General features: G+C 35.2%; 1 protein-coding gene across 1 annotated transcript in view; it reads right to left on the minus strand.

Moving 5' to 3' along the window:
• The window catches only part of LOC150094741 (G protein-coupled receptor GRL101-like), a 211,521-nt gene that overhangs the window by 123,160 nt on the left and 70,132 nt on the right, over positions 1–18,229 (minus strand). Inside the window, exons 3-4 of the mRNA XM_090411656.1 lie at positions 14,104–14,208; positions 4,741–4,857 (exon numbers count right to left, since the gene is read on the minus strand). Coding sequence (XP_090267782.1) covers positions 4,741–4,857; positions 14,104–14,208 — 222 coding nt within the window. The remainder of the gene's footprint in view (positions 1–4,740; positions 4,858–14,103; positions 14,209–18,229) is intronic.

Genomic DNA, 18,229 nt, shown 5'->3' on the forward strand with positions numbered 1-18,229 from the left:
TCAACAAATGGCAATGCTGTAGCCAATCAACAAATGGCAATGCTGTAGCCAATGAAGTTTTAACTGAGGCTCGGCTATTGCCGTTACCCAGCCATGACTACAGCTTTTTAGCTCAATAACACCCCATCCACACAGATTTACTTCATTCAGATGACGGGATAAAGAGTCAAGGACTCCGTCCATCGCCCAGTTCTTATAAGAACTATTAATGCTTGGGCTGTACAGTTATTATGTATAGTTATGTTAAACAGTATGCCTTCCATTGTGAAGTTAATATTGAAAAGTATGCTTTTCATTGTGAAGTTAATATTGAAAAGTATGCTTTTCATTGTGAAGTTAATACAAATAGACCTGTAGTGGAGATACTTAAAACAAAAATATTTCTCCTCTATTATATATTATATATAATTTCTTGTCTATTATATATATAGACCTGTAGTGGAGATGCATTGTCATTAATCTTTCCACTTGTGTGAATGATTAAAACAAAAATATTTCTTGTCTATTATATATATATATTATATATAATTTCTTGTCTATTATAGTATATTATATATATATATATATATATATATATATATATATATATATATATATATATAATTTTTTTTTTTTTTTTTTTTGTGGCTAGATGGGTGAAGCAAGAATGCTTTTCATATTCCCCGTTATCTGTAGAAGAAAATGTATGGATGGGATACTATAGAGCTATAAGCTCTGATGATGGCAGGAGGGTAACAGCAATAGCCGAGCATCAGTTGAAACTTCATTGGCTACAGCTTTGCCATCCATTACCCTCCCTGGGTACCATTTCAGTCGCCTCGTACGACATGCATAGGCTACAGTGGGGCTATTATTATCCCGGCCACCACATGGAGTATAAAATTTAAGTTATAATATAATATGAAGTCAATTATAAAAAAAGCATTATTTTTTATAATTGACTTCATATTATAACTTGCATTTTATTTTAATTCGGTGTCGCTTGCTAAGAGCCGTTATTGTGCGAATCTGACACATTCTGAAACGTCTCCTGTATTTTATTTACTTATTTTTATTTATTTTAGTTACTGATTAAAAATTAAAATGTTTCATTATAGTTTTCCTGTAATAACAACTAGAATTATAATTTAATTTATAGGAAATAACAAATGTTTAAAGAAAATTATCACAATTTTTTTTTAATATTTAAACATAATGTTTATATTATGAAATAATTTATATCATTATTTGCATCAGCCTGATTGGAGTCGATAGTTTTTCATTTCGCCAGTATGACGTGGGATTAGGTTCCATTCAGGTAGATGGATATTTATGGATATATTTAGGCGGTTGGCAAGTTCATTTACCCACTAACTGACCTGATTAGTGGAGACTCGAGTGGCTTGCAAAACGTTTGAGCGATAGTTTTACAACCTGTCATAGATGGGACTCGCTTTAAAAAGGAAAATGAATCAAAAATTGAAAGAAAAATTATATAAAAAAGCATAAATAGGTATAATATAATTAAAACAATATTTACAAATTTTAAGAAAAAATTAATTTATAATCTAGAAAATATTTTTCTGCAGACAATGAATAAGCATATTTCTTCAACAGACTATTTGTTTTGAATGATTTTATGATACATTGTAGGAAAATTATGCATGTTATATTTACCAAACGTTAATTCCTAACATTAATGCGTTGCACTAGCAATTTAGCTGTAAACTGCATCTAAATTGCGGTTATATGGATAATCTTGATACATGTTTATCTCAAATATTCACGCTAACTTTGTTACATTACTACAAACTTCAGGGGATCACTTTACTGCTTTGGTTTATCGATTTCTTGGGTGTAAATGTTTATAACTGTAGGCATTTGAGGAAATCAGTGGATGGCAGCTTCAGCAGTCTATTCAAGCGTATTACCAGACTATTTACACTGAGAAATTTAATTTGATGTTTCTCGAATTGTCCGTGTGTGTGTGTGTGTTAAGGAGAGAGCTGATAAGGGAGAATTACGGTTGTTCTACCGGTGCTTGCAGCCTATCATTGACAACGACTCCGTTTGGTTAGCTAGAGATTACGGCAAAACAGCCTCTGTTAAAGTTGTTTTAGAGGAAATGTTCATGAAATAACTTTAAAGATCATGTCCCAGTGTAATGCTTATGGTTAATATTTCAGAAACAGCGAAATAGTAATTGAAACCTTGTATACATCAATAAGATATGCTTTAAACATATACATAAAAAAAAGGATACCTTGCAGAAATTGTCTATATTCTACAGTATATATAGTATCTTATAGAATATAGTTCTCTTTATTATACAGGATACGAATATTTATTTTTTAAGGTATATATAAAACAATATAAAGTGAAATTCGTTCATTAACGAATCCGTTCGTTCATTAAACCATTATAGCTTTCTGAAATTCATCCTCCCTAAAATTGCTTAAATTATTATTATTATTATTACTTGACACCTCAAGGGAGCCCAAAGTCTCATCGAGGGAGGGTCCCTACTATCCTACAAGTACAACGAACCCCAACTACCATCATCGCAACTATGCCAACGCCCTCTACCGCACTCCACCACTAGTATTATTACATAAAATCACAAACATTCATGCCCACGGCGGGATTCGAACCCCGCATCCTTTTTATGCCAGACTAAAATACGCCCGAAACAAAAACATTGTTTTAAAAGTGTTTGTGTCAATAAATTACGTCAACAGCATTAAATGAAACGGTTTTTAAAGGAATATTTACTGATACATAACCCATCAGTAATCATAGCAATTAGAAGCAGGCAATAATAACATTAAGCGTGAAACTAGTCTCACTGAAAACATATCATCATCATCATAACTTGCATAGCATATGCTAAAATCCTTATAAGGACTAGCTTAAAGGGGCGAAGCAAGAATGCTTTTCATCTTCCCCGTTATCTGCAGAGGAAAGTGTAGGGATAAGGTGTTATTGAGCTATTAAAGCTCTGATCATGGCAAGAGGGTAACAGCAATAGCCGAGCTACAGTTAGAACTTCATTGGCTACAACATTGCTATCCTCCATGGGTATTAATCACCGACTGTTTAAGTAAAGGTGAACTCAAAAAAATTCGGACGATCTCTAGGCCACTCCATAGTGGGCGAAAGACCATCCATATCTCAGCATTGGTTCCACTCAGTGACGGGCTCCCCCACCACCGAGCAGAACCGCTCAGATTCCGAAGAAAATCATTCACCGACAGAGCCCCTCAGCGGGCCGTGCTGGAGAACACTTCCCCGGAGACTCAAATTGCTCCCTTAAGGCAAAAACCTTGAGAGAGCGAACTCAAAACTCTCGAATCTCGGCGCCCAAGGGGGTAACAGCAACAGCGCCGAACCTCAGTTAAACTTCATTGGTATAGCTTTGCCATCCATTACCCTCCAAGGGTATTAATCACCGACTATGTAAGTAAAGGTGAAATCTCAAAAAATACGGACGATCTCTAGGCCACTCCATAGTGGGCAAAAGACCGTCCTAATCTCAGCGTTGGTTCCACTCAGTGACGGGCTCCCCGACCACTGAGCAGAACCGCTCATATTCCGAGGAAAATAATTCACCGGCAAGTACCCCTCAGCAGGCCGTGCCGGAGAACACTTTCCCCGGAAACTCAAAGTGCTCCCTTAGGGCAAAACCTAAGAGAGCGAACTCATTAACCCAGGATAACAGCAACAGCCGACCTCAGTTAAACTTCATTGGTTCAGCATTGCCATCCGTTACCCTATATGGGCATCTCATATATAAAATCAATCACCGCATCTCACGGTCGATTCTCACAACCATCCTACAATATGCTAAAATAAACAACATACATAAATTTTCAATCTCATAAATGGACATGAATAATAGGTGTCGGAAAGATATGAAATATTTAAAAATCAAAATGCTTAGGTTCATAGGGCAGCAAATATTTTCTTATAAAATTTTATATTTAATTTATTTAATTTTGTTAAAATTCATTTTATCAATATTTTAAAATAGTCTGTATTAAATGCGTCACCTACTGAGAATATACAAACAAATGCTTTCCATTTTATTTTGAAATCCATTGGAATGAAGGTAAAATAATTATATTATATTTACTTAAATATAAAGAGCCAATAGGCTTCATTTCGGTGATATAAACATTATTACATTAAGGGGATATTAAATCCCACATTGTTTTAAAACCGAATAAGAAACTCAAAGATTGGAATCAGAGAGTTTCATGCCGAATATAGCAAACTATAAAAGTATCGGTGATTACTAGCGTGAGCTAATGCAAGTAGTCCTAGTACGTAGTACAATCTCGGGCAACTCGTTGCAAAGGTGGGGAAAGTTCAGATCGTTATCCTTTGGTATTTTCCATAATTTAAAAACACATTTCCTAGGAAATGTATGCTGTTATTATATTATGGTGGGAGGTCACTACCCAGATCGGTTTCAGCCTTTTTCGAGGCTTCATCAGTGAGTAGCTAGACCAAATAGATACCAAAGGTTATAGCGAAAAGAACTTATATACTCTGCTATACGAGTTGTCAAAAAGGTGCAACCATTAAGTTACTTGAGTTTCTTATTCGGTTTTAAAACAATGTGGGATTTAATATCCCCTTAATTTAATAATATATTATATTTGTTTGCCATCAGAAGAATGAATAGTATTCGTTTAATATAACAAAAATTATTGAAAACTAATTAATATAATATATTATAATATGAAGAATTATACTTACTGCAGCCATGTTCATCCGAGTTATCGCCACAGTCATTCCGAAAATCACAGACGGTGTCACTTGGAACACAGTAATGGTTATCGCACTTAGTGTGGGTCTGGGGACATAAATATGCTTCTGCAGGGATATAAATATAAACGAAATAGATATACAGTGATCTGGATATGTTATTGAACTAATATATTTTTAATAATAAGCAATTGATTTTATTTAATACTTTAAATTATGAAATAAATTATTTTAATTTTATGAAATTCATCATATACGGTTTTGTTTTAATATAGTTAATTCTAATACATTATTGATCTTTCGCAAAAGGTTCAAATTAATATCTAGTAACGTATAATGGAAAACATGAAGCTCATCATTACAACACCATCGTCATGTCGTTTTTCGAAAACTTCAAGCGGCTTATAAGTAATGGTAAAGATAAATTGTCAACTGTGGTCACCGGACACAAAACTCTCAACTCTTTTAGTCTTACGAAAATTAAAAAATCTCATCTTGCGCAAATTTCTTAGCAAAATGAATTTTAGTTATTTTTAAATGACATTTCGATAAACCATTTCTCCTTTTTAACCAAAATATGTAATTTTTAAATTTTTATTTATTTATTTTAAAACAACCAACAAAATTAGCACACAGCTTTTACTGAATATAGGTAACTTCTGGAAAGTTGCGTTGAGACATGGGTAGGCCATTAGAATTCTGTCGCTGGTTTGATGTGATCAGCGCTTGCGTCGCTACATGTAATTCCCCAACCAGACACAGTTTATTTGTGAAACTTTATATATAGGTTTAGAGGATTACCATCCACACGGAAGAATATTACCAAGTCTAAACATCATGCAGTGCTGTCTGAATGCGCAATATCCTGATCGATGGAGCGGCTTTGTCTGTTTACTGATTTGGCTGTCGGAACTGAATAGGCTAGATTTTTTAGGTGAAAACTTTGAAACCCGAGATATTATTCAGTTACTACATAGTCGAATCCTACTGAGTGGAAAGAATTGGATTTGAATTCAGTCTACAAAGCAAAGAACATTTATAAGACCTTTTCAACTGAAGGTGACGTTTCAAATATCCAAAACTTTATGTCGAGAATCTGATCCATATTTACTGCATATGGCATATCTTAAAACCTACACATACAGTCTTTGTCCATCCTTCAGTGAACTTAAAGATATTATGTTCAGTGCGGAAGTTTTTTATGATGTTCATCTGGAAAATTAATAAATGCCTCTGATCATAAAATCGAATTACATCATCAGTGACTTAATCATGCTAGCAGAAATGTTTCTTTGCGTAATACGATGCGTGTCGAACAGTCTAGACAGCTGGATGTATTTTTATGGATACTAGCGGAAACATGAGTGATGCGTAAGCTTTGGATTTTTTATGGTTTCCCTACAAACTGATTTTATTGTGGAAACCTAGTAAAGTTTTTCATTTACTAATTCTGTGAAGAAGTCTTTGTTGTTTACGATCTTGGTAATCTGACGTTTGTCTACTTTATGAAAATGTTTTTGTTAGGTTTCGACTACATAACGGTTCTTTAGATTTCATCCGTTACAGTTAATGACAATATGTTTTTTTTATTATTATTGATTTTGCCCTAAGATTTATAGTTTTGTTTGGACTTCAATAAAGAAGGCTTCAAGAGAATATAGGCTAGTGAAATGGAGAAATTTCATGTCCTTTGATTAGCATATTGGTTTTTACGTTATCGATTAACTATATTATCCTAAATAGTTATCCTAAGCCACCACGTAACATTTTCAATTTGAAATCTCGTGTTTGTTGTTTTACCAGAATTTAACACTGGGAAATATTACAACCAAATGTAGAAGATAAAGAAACATTTAAAAAATATTGGCTCATGATGACATCATAAGCAGGGACGGCAATGTAGGGAACTTCGGGTCAGGTGGATTTAGTTCCATTGTCACATGCTGTATGTGTACAGGAAAGCCGTAAACAAATTACACAAATTAGATAAACTACTTTATATTTTTGCCTCAAGGTTCTATCATGTTTCTTTTAGCTTAATTTTTACTTCACTTTTAATTCTTCAAACTGTAAAACGTCAATCTAAGACGGAATACATTTCTAAACTCAAAAATACCAACTTTAGTTGGTCAGTCCATTTTGAAATGAGATTGGATTTGAAAGAAACATTGTTTGTTCTATAAAATTCAAGTATAATTATTTAGTATGCTTAATTGTACAACTGCAGCTGAATATTCTTTGTATATGACGTGAACGTGTGCTATTAAGTCTGACGGATTTATTCTAAATAAAAATTATGTTTCTATGATGAATTAAAGTAAAAAATAAATAAATTGTTTTCTACAACCGTATGCTGTATCAGGATAGGTCCGGAATTTGTGTGGAACTAGGAAATATGGTCGATCCTGGAATGTGGAAGGGGGGGGAGCGTTGATATTTCCGGTTACGTACTGTCTGCAAACAATCCCAATAGAAGTCACATATCTTAATTAAATACTAACGAAATAAAGTAATTTCATAAAAACAATTAATTTTCTTTAATTTCGTCGTCAAGCAGTATTCGTTACTCTGCTGTTAAAGGAACAGGTAAGATTTTGATAAGACAGAGGTAGGTAGAATGAAGGTTACTTCGATCACTTTGAAACTGAAATGTGCAAGAATGGTAACTGTCAGTTGCTTAGTAATGCATGTATAGAAAATTGAAAGAACGTGAAGGGATAGTGATGGCCACGCCGGTGGAGCAGCACCCCTGAAAATGCCTATAAAAAGACGATGTAAAAAAACAGTCCGTGAGATAGAAATTTAAGGGAGCTTGTGAAATAATTGGTCATCTTAAAGAAATACCCTCTTCTGGGCAATATAAAATATTCAGGGAGGATTTTGGGGAAACAATCTCGAATGTTAGAACAGTATTCTACACTACAGAGGGTTTGAGATTTATAAAGGTTTAGGAGTTATGTTGGAGTAATAATGAATGCTATGAATGAAAGATGACACGAGTTTTCGGGAGACAGAGAAGACTATGGATGTAATGAGTTTATTCCAAGCTAGATGTGAAAAGAAAATCGATCTTGACTGCTGATAGAAATATTATTAGAAATAAGGGAAAGAGAAACGTGATCTTTCTTCCGAGAAATAAGCAGGCTTGTACTTGAACAGCACCAAAATTTACTAGATTATCTTTGTCACTTGAGAATAATGAGGAGGTAGTTTACACTCTGGTTAGGAAAACTTTAAAAGCTCGAATCATTTGGTACCACAAGATTTCTAGGATGGAAAAATGAATTAAATGTAGTGTCATCAGTAAACTATTGATAGAATTTGGGACTGATAAAAGAACCGAATTATCATAAAAGAAACAGTGTGGGCAAAAGAAGAGAGCACTGGGTGTGTGTCTCGGTGAGTGAAAACTATCCGTTATGCCACAGAGTGAGCAATCATTCCGATCCGATTTTGCAACCCAATCGCAAAATTCGTTAGGGGGGGGGGGGTTATAACCTTGAACAATATTAAGAGGGAGCAGATCCGTTTGCTAAACCATTCCATGACGTTTTGTGCAAAGGGAGTTAGTTAAGAGAGCTGCTGTGGAGCCAGAGAGGAGGAATGAATATTGATGATCACTTATTAATTGGTAGGTCTAGAAGTAGTTATAGGAAGTTAGCCCTTAATACCATTCTCTATTATTTTCGAGTGGACTAAGATGAGGGAAATAGAACGATAATTTTTTTATCACCCTGTTTGGAACAGGTTTGATAAAAGTTTGCTTCCATGTTTTTCGATAGGTGTCAATGAGTAGGACAGCATGTATAGGTGGTGATGAATGAGTGTTGATTGGAACACAAATTTCAGTGCAGTTAAAGAAATACCAGGTCGGCTGGGAAACTTAGTACGTAAATAAGCGAAATTTTTCGATATCTTTCTGTAAAAAGATCAAAAGGGACACAGAGAGATTCTTGTGGTATATACGGGATAAGATCTTCCGAAGCTCAGTTGGTTTCGACGAAATCCCTTTGGTTGGAAAGATCTGGGCTCGAATCTCATCTACGGCGCGAGAAACTTTTATCAAGGCTTTTCAACTAAAGGTCAGTTAGCCGGTCTGATACTGTGAAGGGGTAAGCAGGCGGTAAATACACATGAACAGACATAAAATACTTGTTCTTATGAGATGCAGCACAGAAATGGCAAGCAGACTGCATTCATTGCCGGTAAGCCTTCATTAAATAACTCGATCTGTTTTAGACAGACGAGAATTGGAATGTGAGGTGATTTTCTGTGGTCGTCTAAACAGTAGCTGAAGGAGAAGACTAATGCCAGAAGGTCAAACTAATCTCCTAGTGAATAATTTCTAGGTCTAATAATTTTTTTAGTTTTTTTCCTGTTGTTTTTCAGTAAGTATACTGATAATGACAGCAGATGAGCTAGAGTCAGTAATGTGTTCCTTCCTTTCCTATAGTATCGTAATCTTTAACACTCTTTTATCGCCTGATAGGAAACTAAAAAATGCAAATGAAATACTGCTCATAGTTATTGAGTTCAGACGAGGGGGATCCCCCCCTTCAGAAATGTTTTAATAAACATCTAGAACAAAAATGATATTAAAGCAACTGATATAGCCACAAGAAAGAGCATAGCTTAAAACAAATGATGCAGCAGTCTTTTAACAAGTGTATAACACTTCGTGGAGAATATGTAGAATTAATGTGTAAGTTACTTGGTTCTATCTCAGTTTCTTCAGTCACACCATCTTGTATTTCTCACATACGTTAAATATTCTGAGCAAGATAACTAAACTTATGTCTTGTTAGCAGTCCGTGTTCATTCGCGGTGTTTCTATTATCAAATAAATAAAAGCAGACTGCAAGAATGTGACGAGCTGTAAACATCATCGAGTTGAAAACAAGGAAGTGGAATTGTAGACTTAAAAAATTCTTTTCAAATCACATTCTAAATTTAAGATCATTCGAACACAGAAAAATTTCTCGAGCGAAGCAATCATACCACATGCATGTCTCAGAACATCGTTTCCTTCATAACTAAATCTGAACTCAATATTTTGAATAAAAAAGCTAATTCATAGTATTCATTTAGAGAAATTTGCATCTTGATTTCATTGTATTTTAATTCCTAAATAACGTTCGAAACAATGAACGAATCTTCATACAACTCTAAGTACAAAAATGCTATCGGATTCAAATATCATATTGGATTTTATAAATTTCTCTGTAACATAAATAATATATCAAACTAAACGACATTTTTGATTGTATAAAATACCATAATAATTTAAATAATTTTCTTAAAACTTTGGTAAGCTAATGCGATTATTCTGGCGAAGTATTAGTTGTCATGTTACATGTGAGCTTCCATGGCTTATTTGATTGCGAAGAAACCTTGTTTGGAACCTGGGTTCCTGATAAAGGCCCTTCGCGTCCTAGACAGGATTTGAGCCTGAATTCGAACTTATCTAGGTGTTCTAATTGTAAAAGCGTTTAATAGTGCTTTTTAATGGAATATGCAAGGGCTCGACAAATTACACGAAGCTCTACTCTCCCAAGACCCCCTCCAACCTTCCATTTTTAATATATTCTAATAAGTCAATTATTACAAATTATTAGTCAAATAGAGCGAAGAATACGATAAGAGAAGTATAGAACGAAAATGAGCAGTACGTCAGTGGGGAGGCCCTCGCCAGCACGAACAGGCGTCTCACATGGAGCAGGTTTGATGCAAGGATGTGAAGAAAAGAGACTCAGAGGAAACTAAGATCAATATGGATTTATGCAAATAGAAGTGCTTCAGAAGACAGACAATATGATAATATTGGAGTGATGAAAGGTGAGACTGCGTTGGATGGAAATCGTCGATACGAAGATATTAATGACGTAAACATAGTTGCATAGAATTGTTGTCATATCCTGCTTAGAGCCTCCAAAACTCAATGAGTATAGACGAAGTCCTTTGATAGAAAAAACCTGGGTTCTATTTCCGTCAGTGACGTGAGGAACCTTCATCTGGTCTCTTTCGACTAAAGGTGAGTTAGCCAGTCCTATACGGAGGTAGGGGGATTTTTCACCAGGAAACGCGGGTTTTTCATCCCTCCCCCCCCAAACCGGCCCCGTGAACATACATGGATTAGAGTCATGATCCCAGCCATATGCCGGTCCTGAGCCCGGCTAAAATTGGGGGGTTGGGGAAAGCAATGGTGAACTACCTTGTAAAACTCTCACCAGGAATATTTTGTGTGCAATGCCTACAAAGTCATACGGTCGGAAACGACTGAAAGGGAAAATCAGATCAGAATAAGTCAACAGGAATTTCAAAAAGTGATTACTGATGTTGCATCTATTTTTCTTAAAAACAGTTTCTTTGGAAAGTTATTTTTTATTAAATAAAAAATATTATATTTGTCTAGTCTGTCTGCAGCTACTTCAAGCTGGCAAAATCTATTCGCCACTGACAAGTGTGTGAGCGTATTTGTCGAGCCCTGGGAATGTGAGTTATCCGATCTCGTTCCGGGGAGGTTAGGTATTTCCTGACGGAAACACTCAGGCTTTTCAACTTGCAATCAGACAAAACGACAATTAAAACACCCGCAGTTTATACATACGAATATAGTGTATCCAGTGCATATTTAAGCATGAGAATAACCACTTGATCCTAAAATTATGCTCACGAAAGCCAATTTAATTGTAATTGCTGGGATTATTATTATTTTATGCCTTGGCTTTGCAAAAAGGGTCTGGTTGTGGGTAGCCTGGAGCTGTAAAAGAAAGCCACAAAATGGTGTATATGGGGAAATTAGATATTTTCTGATATCTAAACAAATTATAGATCTGCTCACGAACAAGGTGGCTATAAATTAGCATGCAAATCGTTACTAGAGTGAAACAGGTCCAAGCCTCAGTAATTGTAAATTATCAGTGAGCATGCTTCTGTTTAACCCGAAGAATTCACATCTGTGGACTAAGACAAACAGAGGGACTGTTATAGAAAAAGTTGTTAGCGTATTTTGCGAAAAGCATCTAATAATATAGCATAATACAGGGTGGCCATAAATTAACTTTCCCTCTTTGGAGGTATCTGTAGCTAAAACTAATAATGCAGTAAACGCAGGTAAAAAGGATTATGCAAATTTTACTGTACGTACGTGACAGCAGCCCATCAATTCCACTTAAAAGGGATTGGAAACATTCAGGCAGTTATTCGAATGACTAACGAATTGTGCTCAATATGCGTCCTACCTTGCCTCAGCGTGCTTTACTTGTTAAGTTGTTCTACCTTAAACAGTGAAATGCCGTAGTGGCCCATCGGGAATTTAGGACCTCATAACCTGCGTGCAGGTCCTATGTCAGCTGTAGCACTGAAAGCTGTGATTAAGAAGTTTGAAGAAACTCGATCACTAGGAGTTTGTTGTAAACAAGAAAGGTCAGGACATTGAAAATCGTGTATGTGGTCTAGGAGACCCTGATTCTGATGAATAAAACATTATTTCCTGTGAGTTCAATCACTACATTAATTTCTGTGTCTCTCGCAAGTTGTTGTTTTATTCAATTATTATTATTATTATTATCATTGTGACGCGCACCATATCCAGCTGGAATGAGTGAGGCGGTTATCGCTTACACTGTCGAAATGTTATTGTTCCATTTTATCTGCCTTTAATGTAATTATCCGCTTGTTTTTGGCTCCGCCAGCGCCAATATTTTCCCTATCGTCGATCTTTGGTACAAAATATTTTTTTTTTGTTGAAATCATCTCACCATGCCTTTAAAAGTCTCAATATAAAATTTAGTCTCATTCCGTTTATTGGCTTTAGCTACAGATGCCTCCAAAGAGGGAAAGTTATTTTATGGCCACCCTGTATAATAATAATAAGGTAACTCCCCCCCTTTATTTGAATGACTGCCGGTATCTGCTTTTGCTCTTCCTGATGACTATTAGAGCTGTCTTGAATACGGCCATCTATACCGACATGGAGATGTGTGTGTGTGTGTGTGTGTGTGTGTGTGTGTGTGTGTGTGTGTGTGTGTGTGTGTGTGTGTGTGTGTGTGTGTGTAAGCTTATAAAAATGTGTCGAGCTTTCCCAATTTTGATTTCTATTGGGTCATTTGCCATTACAGGAGTACAAACAAGAAAGTACGTCGAAAGTGTAGATTACAATAATTCCACAATAAAAGGATGGATATTCAATAGGAGAGGAGGAACGAGTTTGCAGACAGAGACAAGAAACTATCAGTGATGTTCAGTTTTGCTTTCCTTTGAGTAGCATTTTAGTAAAATTATTTGAAATTCCACAAAGCAAAATCTGTCAGATTTCAAATTTAATAAAAACACATTATAAATTAAGACATACACTCGTTGATTTTTACCAGAATTACTAATCAGATAAGAGTTCTCTGAATGCTGGAACTAAGTCGCGGACATCATAATAGTACATCGCAAAAATAACAGAAATATTAACAATGAAAAACAATTTTTAACAATAACGTTCAGCCTGCATTTTGTGCAAATAGTTAAAGAAAAGCTACCAATCCTAATATTTATTTCTGGGTCTATGAACATTTCGCTACTTGTTATGCTATACAGTATCTCTTAGGTGTCTTGTTCTATTCTTATGCTAGAGTTGTACGTCTTAGGTATCTTATGATATTATTCGCCTTTGCTTTCGACAGGAAACGTTAATCAGAACTTGTCTTGTTGATTCACTGCCACTTGATTTTGCTGAAGTAAGAAGACTGGACAGAAATAGGGGACAGATTCTTAAGACAAGCACTGTAGTGTTTGTATTATGCTCCTCGCATGTTTAATGAAGCTATCAAGTAAGCCTGTCTCTTGCCTGTAGGTAGTCAGGTGTTATTGAAAGGTTATGTTTTTTCCTCATTGTTAGGAAGATACGTTATATGTCCAGTACAGTTGCCTTGACAACGCATCACCAGAAAGTGTTCTCATATATTTTCTCTGTTTTTATCGTTGGCGATGTATAACAACACGTCGTTTAAAGGTGCTAAAGAGACACAGTCTTAAGAGGATGGGATATCCTTTCGTCTCTCTCTCTCTCTCTCTCTCTCGTTTGATAGGTTTGTGTTTAAATTTTAATGGAATTAAAGATTAAATGGAATTGAATATTCAATAATGCAGTATACTGTACGAACATTTTCCAATAATAGTTTATTTTATTCTTTATTTATTTTATTTTATTTTAGTGGAAGACGTATCTTTTTTTTTTGTTGTTAATGTAAGGCACTGCTGTTGAGTTCCGTTTTCTGTATTGTTCCATCTCAAGTGTTATTTCGAATGAAACAGATGGTGAAGGGATAAGAAATCCATACTTTATGACGTATTCATTCAACTCACCACAGTTTTCTTCATCCGAACCGTCAGGACAGTCCACTTCTCTATCACATCGATGGATCTGATCAATACAAGTGCCATTGCAATGGAACTCATGAGGAAGGCAACCTAGAAACACAGAAAAAGAATTTACAAATTGTATCATACTTCATATCGATGGAATTCAATCTAGAAATGTAAAACAAAGAAAAAATATATCATTCTTCACATCGACACTTACAACAATAAGAGTAAACTTTAGATCTGAAGGCGCTTAATATAGATCTGAAGGCGCTTTTAGAAATATATTCGAAGTAAATAAATGTAAACTGTAGCTCAGCCGTACATTTTATTACTTGTTGGGAAACAACCTTGATGATTTATGAATTCTTTCTGATATTCCGATATTTTTGTACAGAAACAAATCAACAAGAGAATAAGTACAGATATGATCAATGATTAATTAAATATTTCCTTCCACACAGGTATCTCCGCTGGTAATTATCGGCACTGTCGGAGCGAGACGGCTCTTTAATATATGCGAGTACATATACAAATAAGTTGAATTCTTCTCATTAATAAGTTCTGTGTTTATTAGATAGCGATGCATAGTGTTGCTCTTATCTAGCTTATTATTGCAACAATACCATGTTCTTGTCTTCCTCTAACAAAACCTTCGATTCTCATAGGATTTTTATGTTATCCAATAAAATTTAACTGTTTTAGATGATATTAACGTGCTTAATTGTTAATAATTATTAACCAAAATTAAGTTGTTGCTCTTCTAATATTTAGCGAAAATCCCAAGTGAATTTCATAGTAATCATCCCCGTGGTTGTGTCATATTCAGATTGATAAAAAAAAGAAAATGTGTGCATGTAGTAAACTTTCCTGTACCAGTTATAATGGTTTGTTAAACGTCTTATAATGTACCTTTTATGAAGAGTATTTAAATCCATGGAGATACAATAACCAGATGCTACTACGTTCGAAAGAAATGAAAAAAAAAAATGTAATGAAACATGTAATGGAAATCAAAATGCAATGAAACTCACGACATATAACGCATTTCTTGAGTTTTGTATTACTGAAGTGATGTGAATACCACATGTCAGTGCTTACCACAATTGCCAGAAGAAGGCAATGAAAATAAAACTCTTTATGCAAAGCAATCTTGTGAGATGCTTTGTCTAGGTAGCTCTGAATCACTATATAAGTGTCTAATGAACCTGTTCTGATTAACATTTGAATGGATTCGAATTTTTTGGAAAGTGAAACTCATTCATTTGAAATTTCATTTCACTGATTAGAAATCACACAAAAATTAATGGAACGGACACTGGATAGTTTTTAACAGAAGAATAAATTATAAATACTGATGTGTTTTATACATGTATGGGGTTTCATGTCTTATTTCCAATCGAACATTTCCTTAAAAATGTGATGGAAAAAAATCTGTTCATTTGGAATAAAACTGGCTATACACTGCTCTTAAACTGTGTCATTTTGAATACTTATGAAGAAATTCAAAATTCACTAACGCATCTAGAGATCATTGCGCAGCCGATTTTTAACCTTAGTCATTAAGAATAGTTGACTTCAGAGCCGTCGATTATTTGTAAAACCATGGGGTGAGAGAAAGAGTACGGACAAGCACCGCCATTTTTTGATCTTAAACCCTAACATTCATATTATTGATTGGCATTTTGTGCGGTCGATTTTTCTTGAATTTGCAGGATTATGAAACCTAGTTTCCTAGAGAAAAAAAAATCCTACATTGTATGCATGAAAGATGGATTAACTTGGGGACCGACTGAAGAGATGCTTACGTAAAGTTTCTCTAACCAGCGACTAGAATCGAACATACAGTTAACGGCCTTTCTTCTAGTAGTCTAGCATTATGGAACAAGCAACGTTTCCACAAGCTACGTGCTTTTTGTTGTTGTTTATTTATTTATTTTGATACAGTGGAAATAGCAAAGGATGCAGTCAACTTTTACAAGAGTATTAACTTCTCAATAACGGAAGACACTAAAACCTTGAAATCGATGGGAATGGCTCTGCAGATTCTACTCTCCCAATACGTAACGCGGGAACTTGGTGCTAACCGCAACAGTCACATCTGGTCAACCTAACCATTTTTATCACACACCTCTATATAAATGATCAAAAATGATTGTATTGCTATCTTTATATATTGATGCACTACCAAAGTACTGGATGTATACAACTTAGAATAAGCAAACCGTCCAGAAGAACGCATGCAATTAATAGTTTTAATACTGGCCTTATTGGATTAGTGGTTTCAGCCATAATTCAAAACAACGAACAAGTTCCAAAATTCTCCTTAAAAGTCTAGATTTCGTTTAACATATAACAATCACCCTGATTCGCTTAGTGTAAGTTTGTCTCTTTGTTTACTCGCACGAACAGAGCTCGTATTCTTAGTTTACTATAACCTGTAACCCAAGCCTCAATCGTTCAACAATAGAAAAAAGACAAGAAAGAAATATAGACTCTTGAAAAACGAAATTAAAAACTTACGCAACTATAAATTAATTTTCTACTCTAGAAATGTAGAAAAACTGGGTTTATATTTAACATTATTGTGTTAGCTGTAGACCAAAATAAAGAAAAAAAAATATATTCAATAATTATGTCTTTATTATCATCAAGATAGAAGCCTTTAATTGAGCATGCGCAAAAATATATCTTTTGTATTTCAACTGTCGACTTAAATAAATGTAGTATAACTCTTTAATGAAGTAGTAAAATGTTATATTATTTTAAAAATAGGATTCAAAATTAATTTAAAAAAATTAAAACCACACAGACTGGTCTTAATTTTATTCTTATTAATGCTATGAAAAGTAATATTTAGTAATATATATTAATAAAAGTAATATATAGTCGAGAGAAAGTGAGATTTAAAATCAATCATTTGCTAAAAATGTCGACATTGTTTAATTTAATTCTAATAAAATAATAAGAAAATAAATAATACAATTTAAAAATAAAACGAAAAAGCTTTTTTGGGGTAATGTAAAAAATAATTAAAACTAAAGTGAAAATCTTTTCCTGCCAAACCATTACCTTTCATTTATAACTTATATACTTATATTCTCATCAGGGAATTAGAAAATATAAGGAATTGGGAATCAATCGACCGTGAGATACGGTGATTGATTCATTAATGCCCTTGGGGGTGATGGATAGCAACGCAAAGCTGTACCAATGAAGTTTAACTGAGGTTCGGCTGTTGCTCTTACCCACTTGGGCGATGAGTTTTTGAGTTCGCTCTCTTAAGGTTTTTGCCTTAAGGGAGCACTTTGAGTCTCCGGGGAGTGTTCTCCGGCACGGCCCACTGAGGGGTACTTGCCGGTGAATTATTTTCCTCGGAAAATGAGCGGTTCTGCTCAGTGGTCGGGGAGCCCGTCACTGAGTGGAACCAACGCTGAGATTAGGACGGTCTTTCGCCCACTATGGAGTGGCCTAGAGATCGTCCGTATTTTTGAGATTTCACCTTTACTTCCATAGTCGGTGATTGATTCATTCGATCCAATACCCTTGGAGGGTAATGGATAGCAATGCTGTAGCTAATGAAGTTCTAACTGAGGCTTGGCTATTGCTGTTACCCTCCTGCCATGATCAGAGCTTTAATAGCTCAATAACACCTTATTCCTACACTGTCCTCTACAGATAACGGGGAAGATGAAAAGCATTCTTGCTTCGCCCCTTTAAGCCAGTAAAAAAAAAAAAATAGAAAATATAAGGATATAAGGAGGTCGGGAAGAGTGAATCAATCGACCGTGAGATGCGGTGATTGATTTTATATGAGATGCCCATATAGGGTAACGGATGGCAATGCTGAACCAGTGAAGTTTAACTGAGGTTCGGCTGTTGCTGTTATCCTGGGTAAATGAGTTCGCTCTCTTAGGTTTTGCCCTAAGGGAGAAATTGAGTTACCGGGGAAAGTGTTCTCCGGCACGGCCCGCTGAGGGGTACTTGCCGGTGAATTATTTTCCTCGGAATTTGAGCGGTTCTGCTCAGTGGTCGGGGAGCCCCTCACTGAGTGGAACCAACGCAGAGATATGGACGGTCTTTCGCCCACTAAGAAGTGGCCTAGAGATCGTCCGATTTTTTGAGATTT

Source organism: Typopeltis vanoorti, chromosome 21, assembly GCF_054136105.1.
Source record: "Typopeltis vanoorti isolate ZY-2024b chromosome 21, IOZ_Tvanoo_1.0, whole genome shotgun sequence".
Lineage (NCBI taxonomy): Eukaryota > Metazoa > Arthropoda > Arachnida > Uropygi > Thelyphonidae > Typopeltis > Typopeltis vanoorti.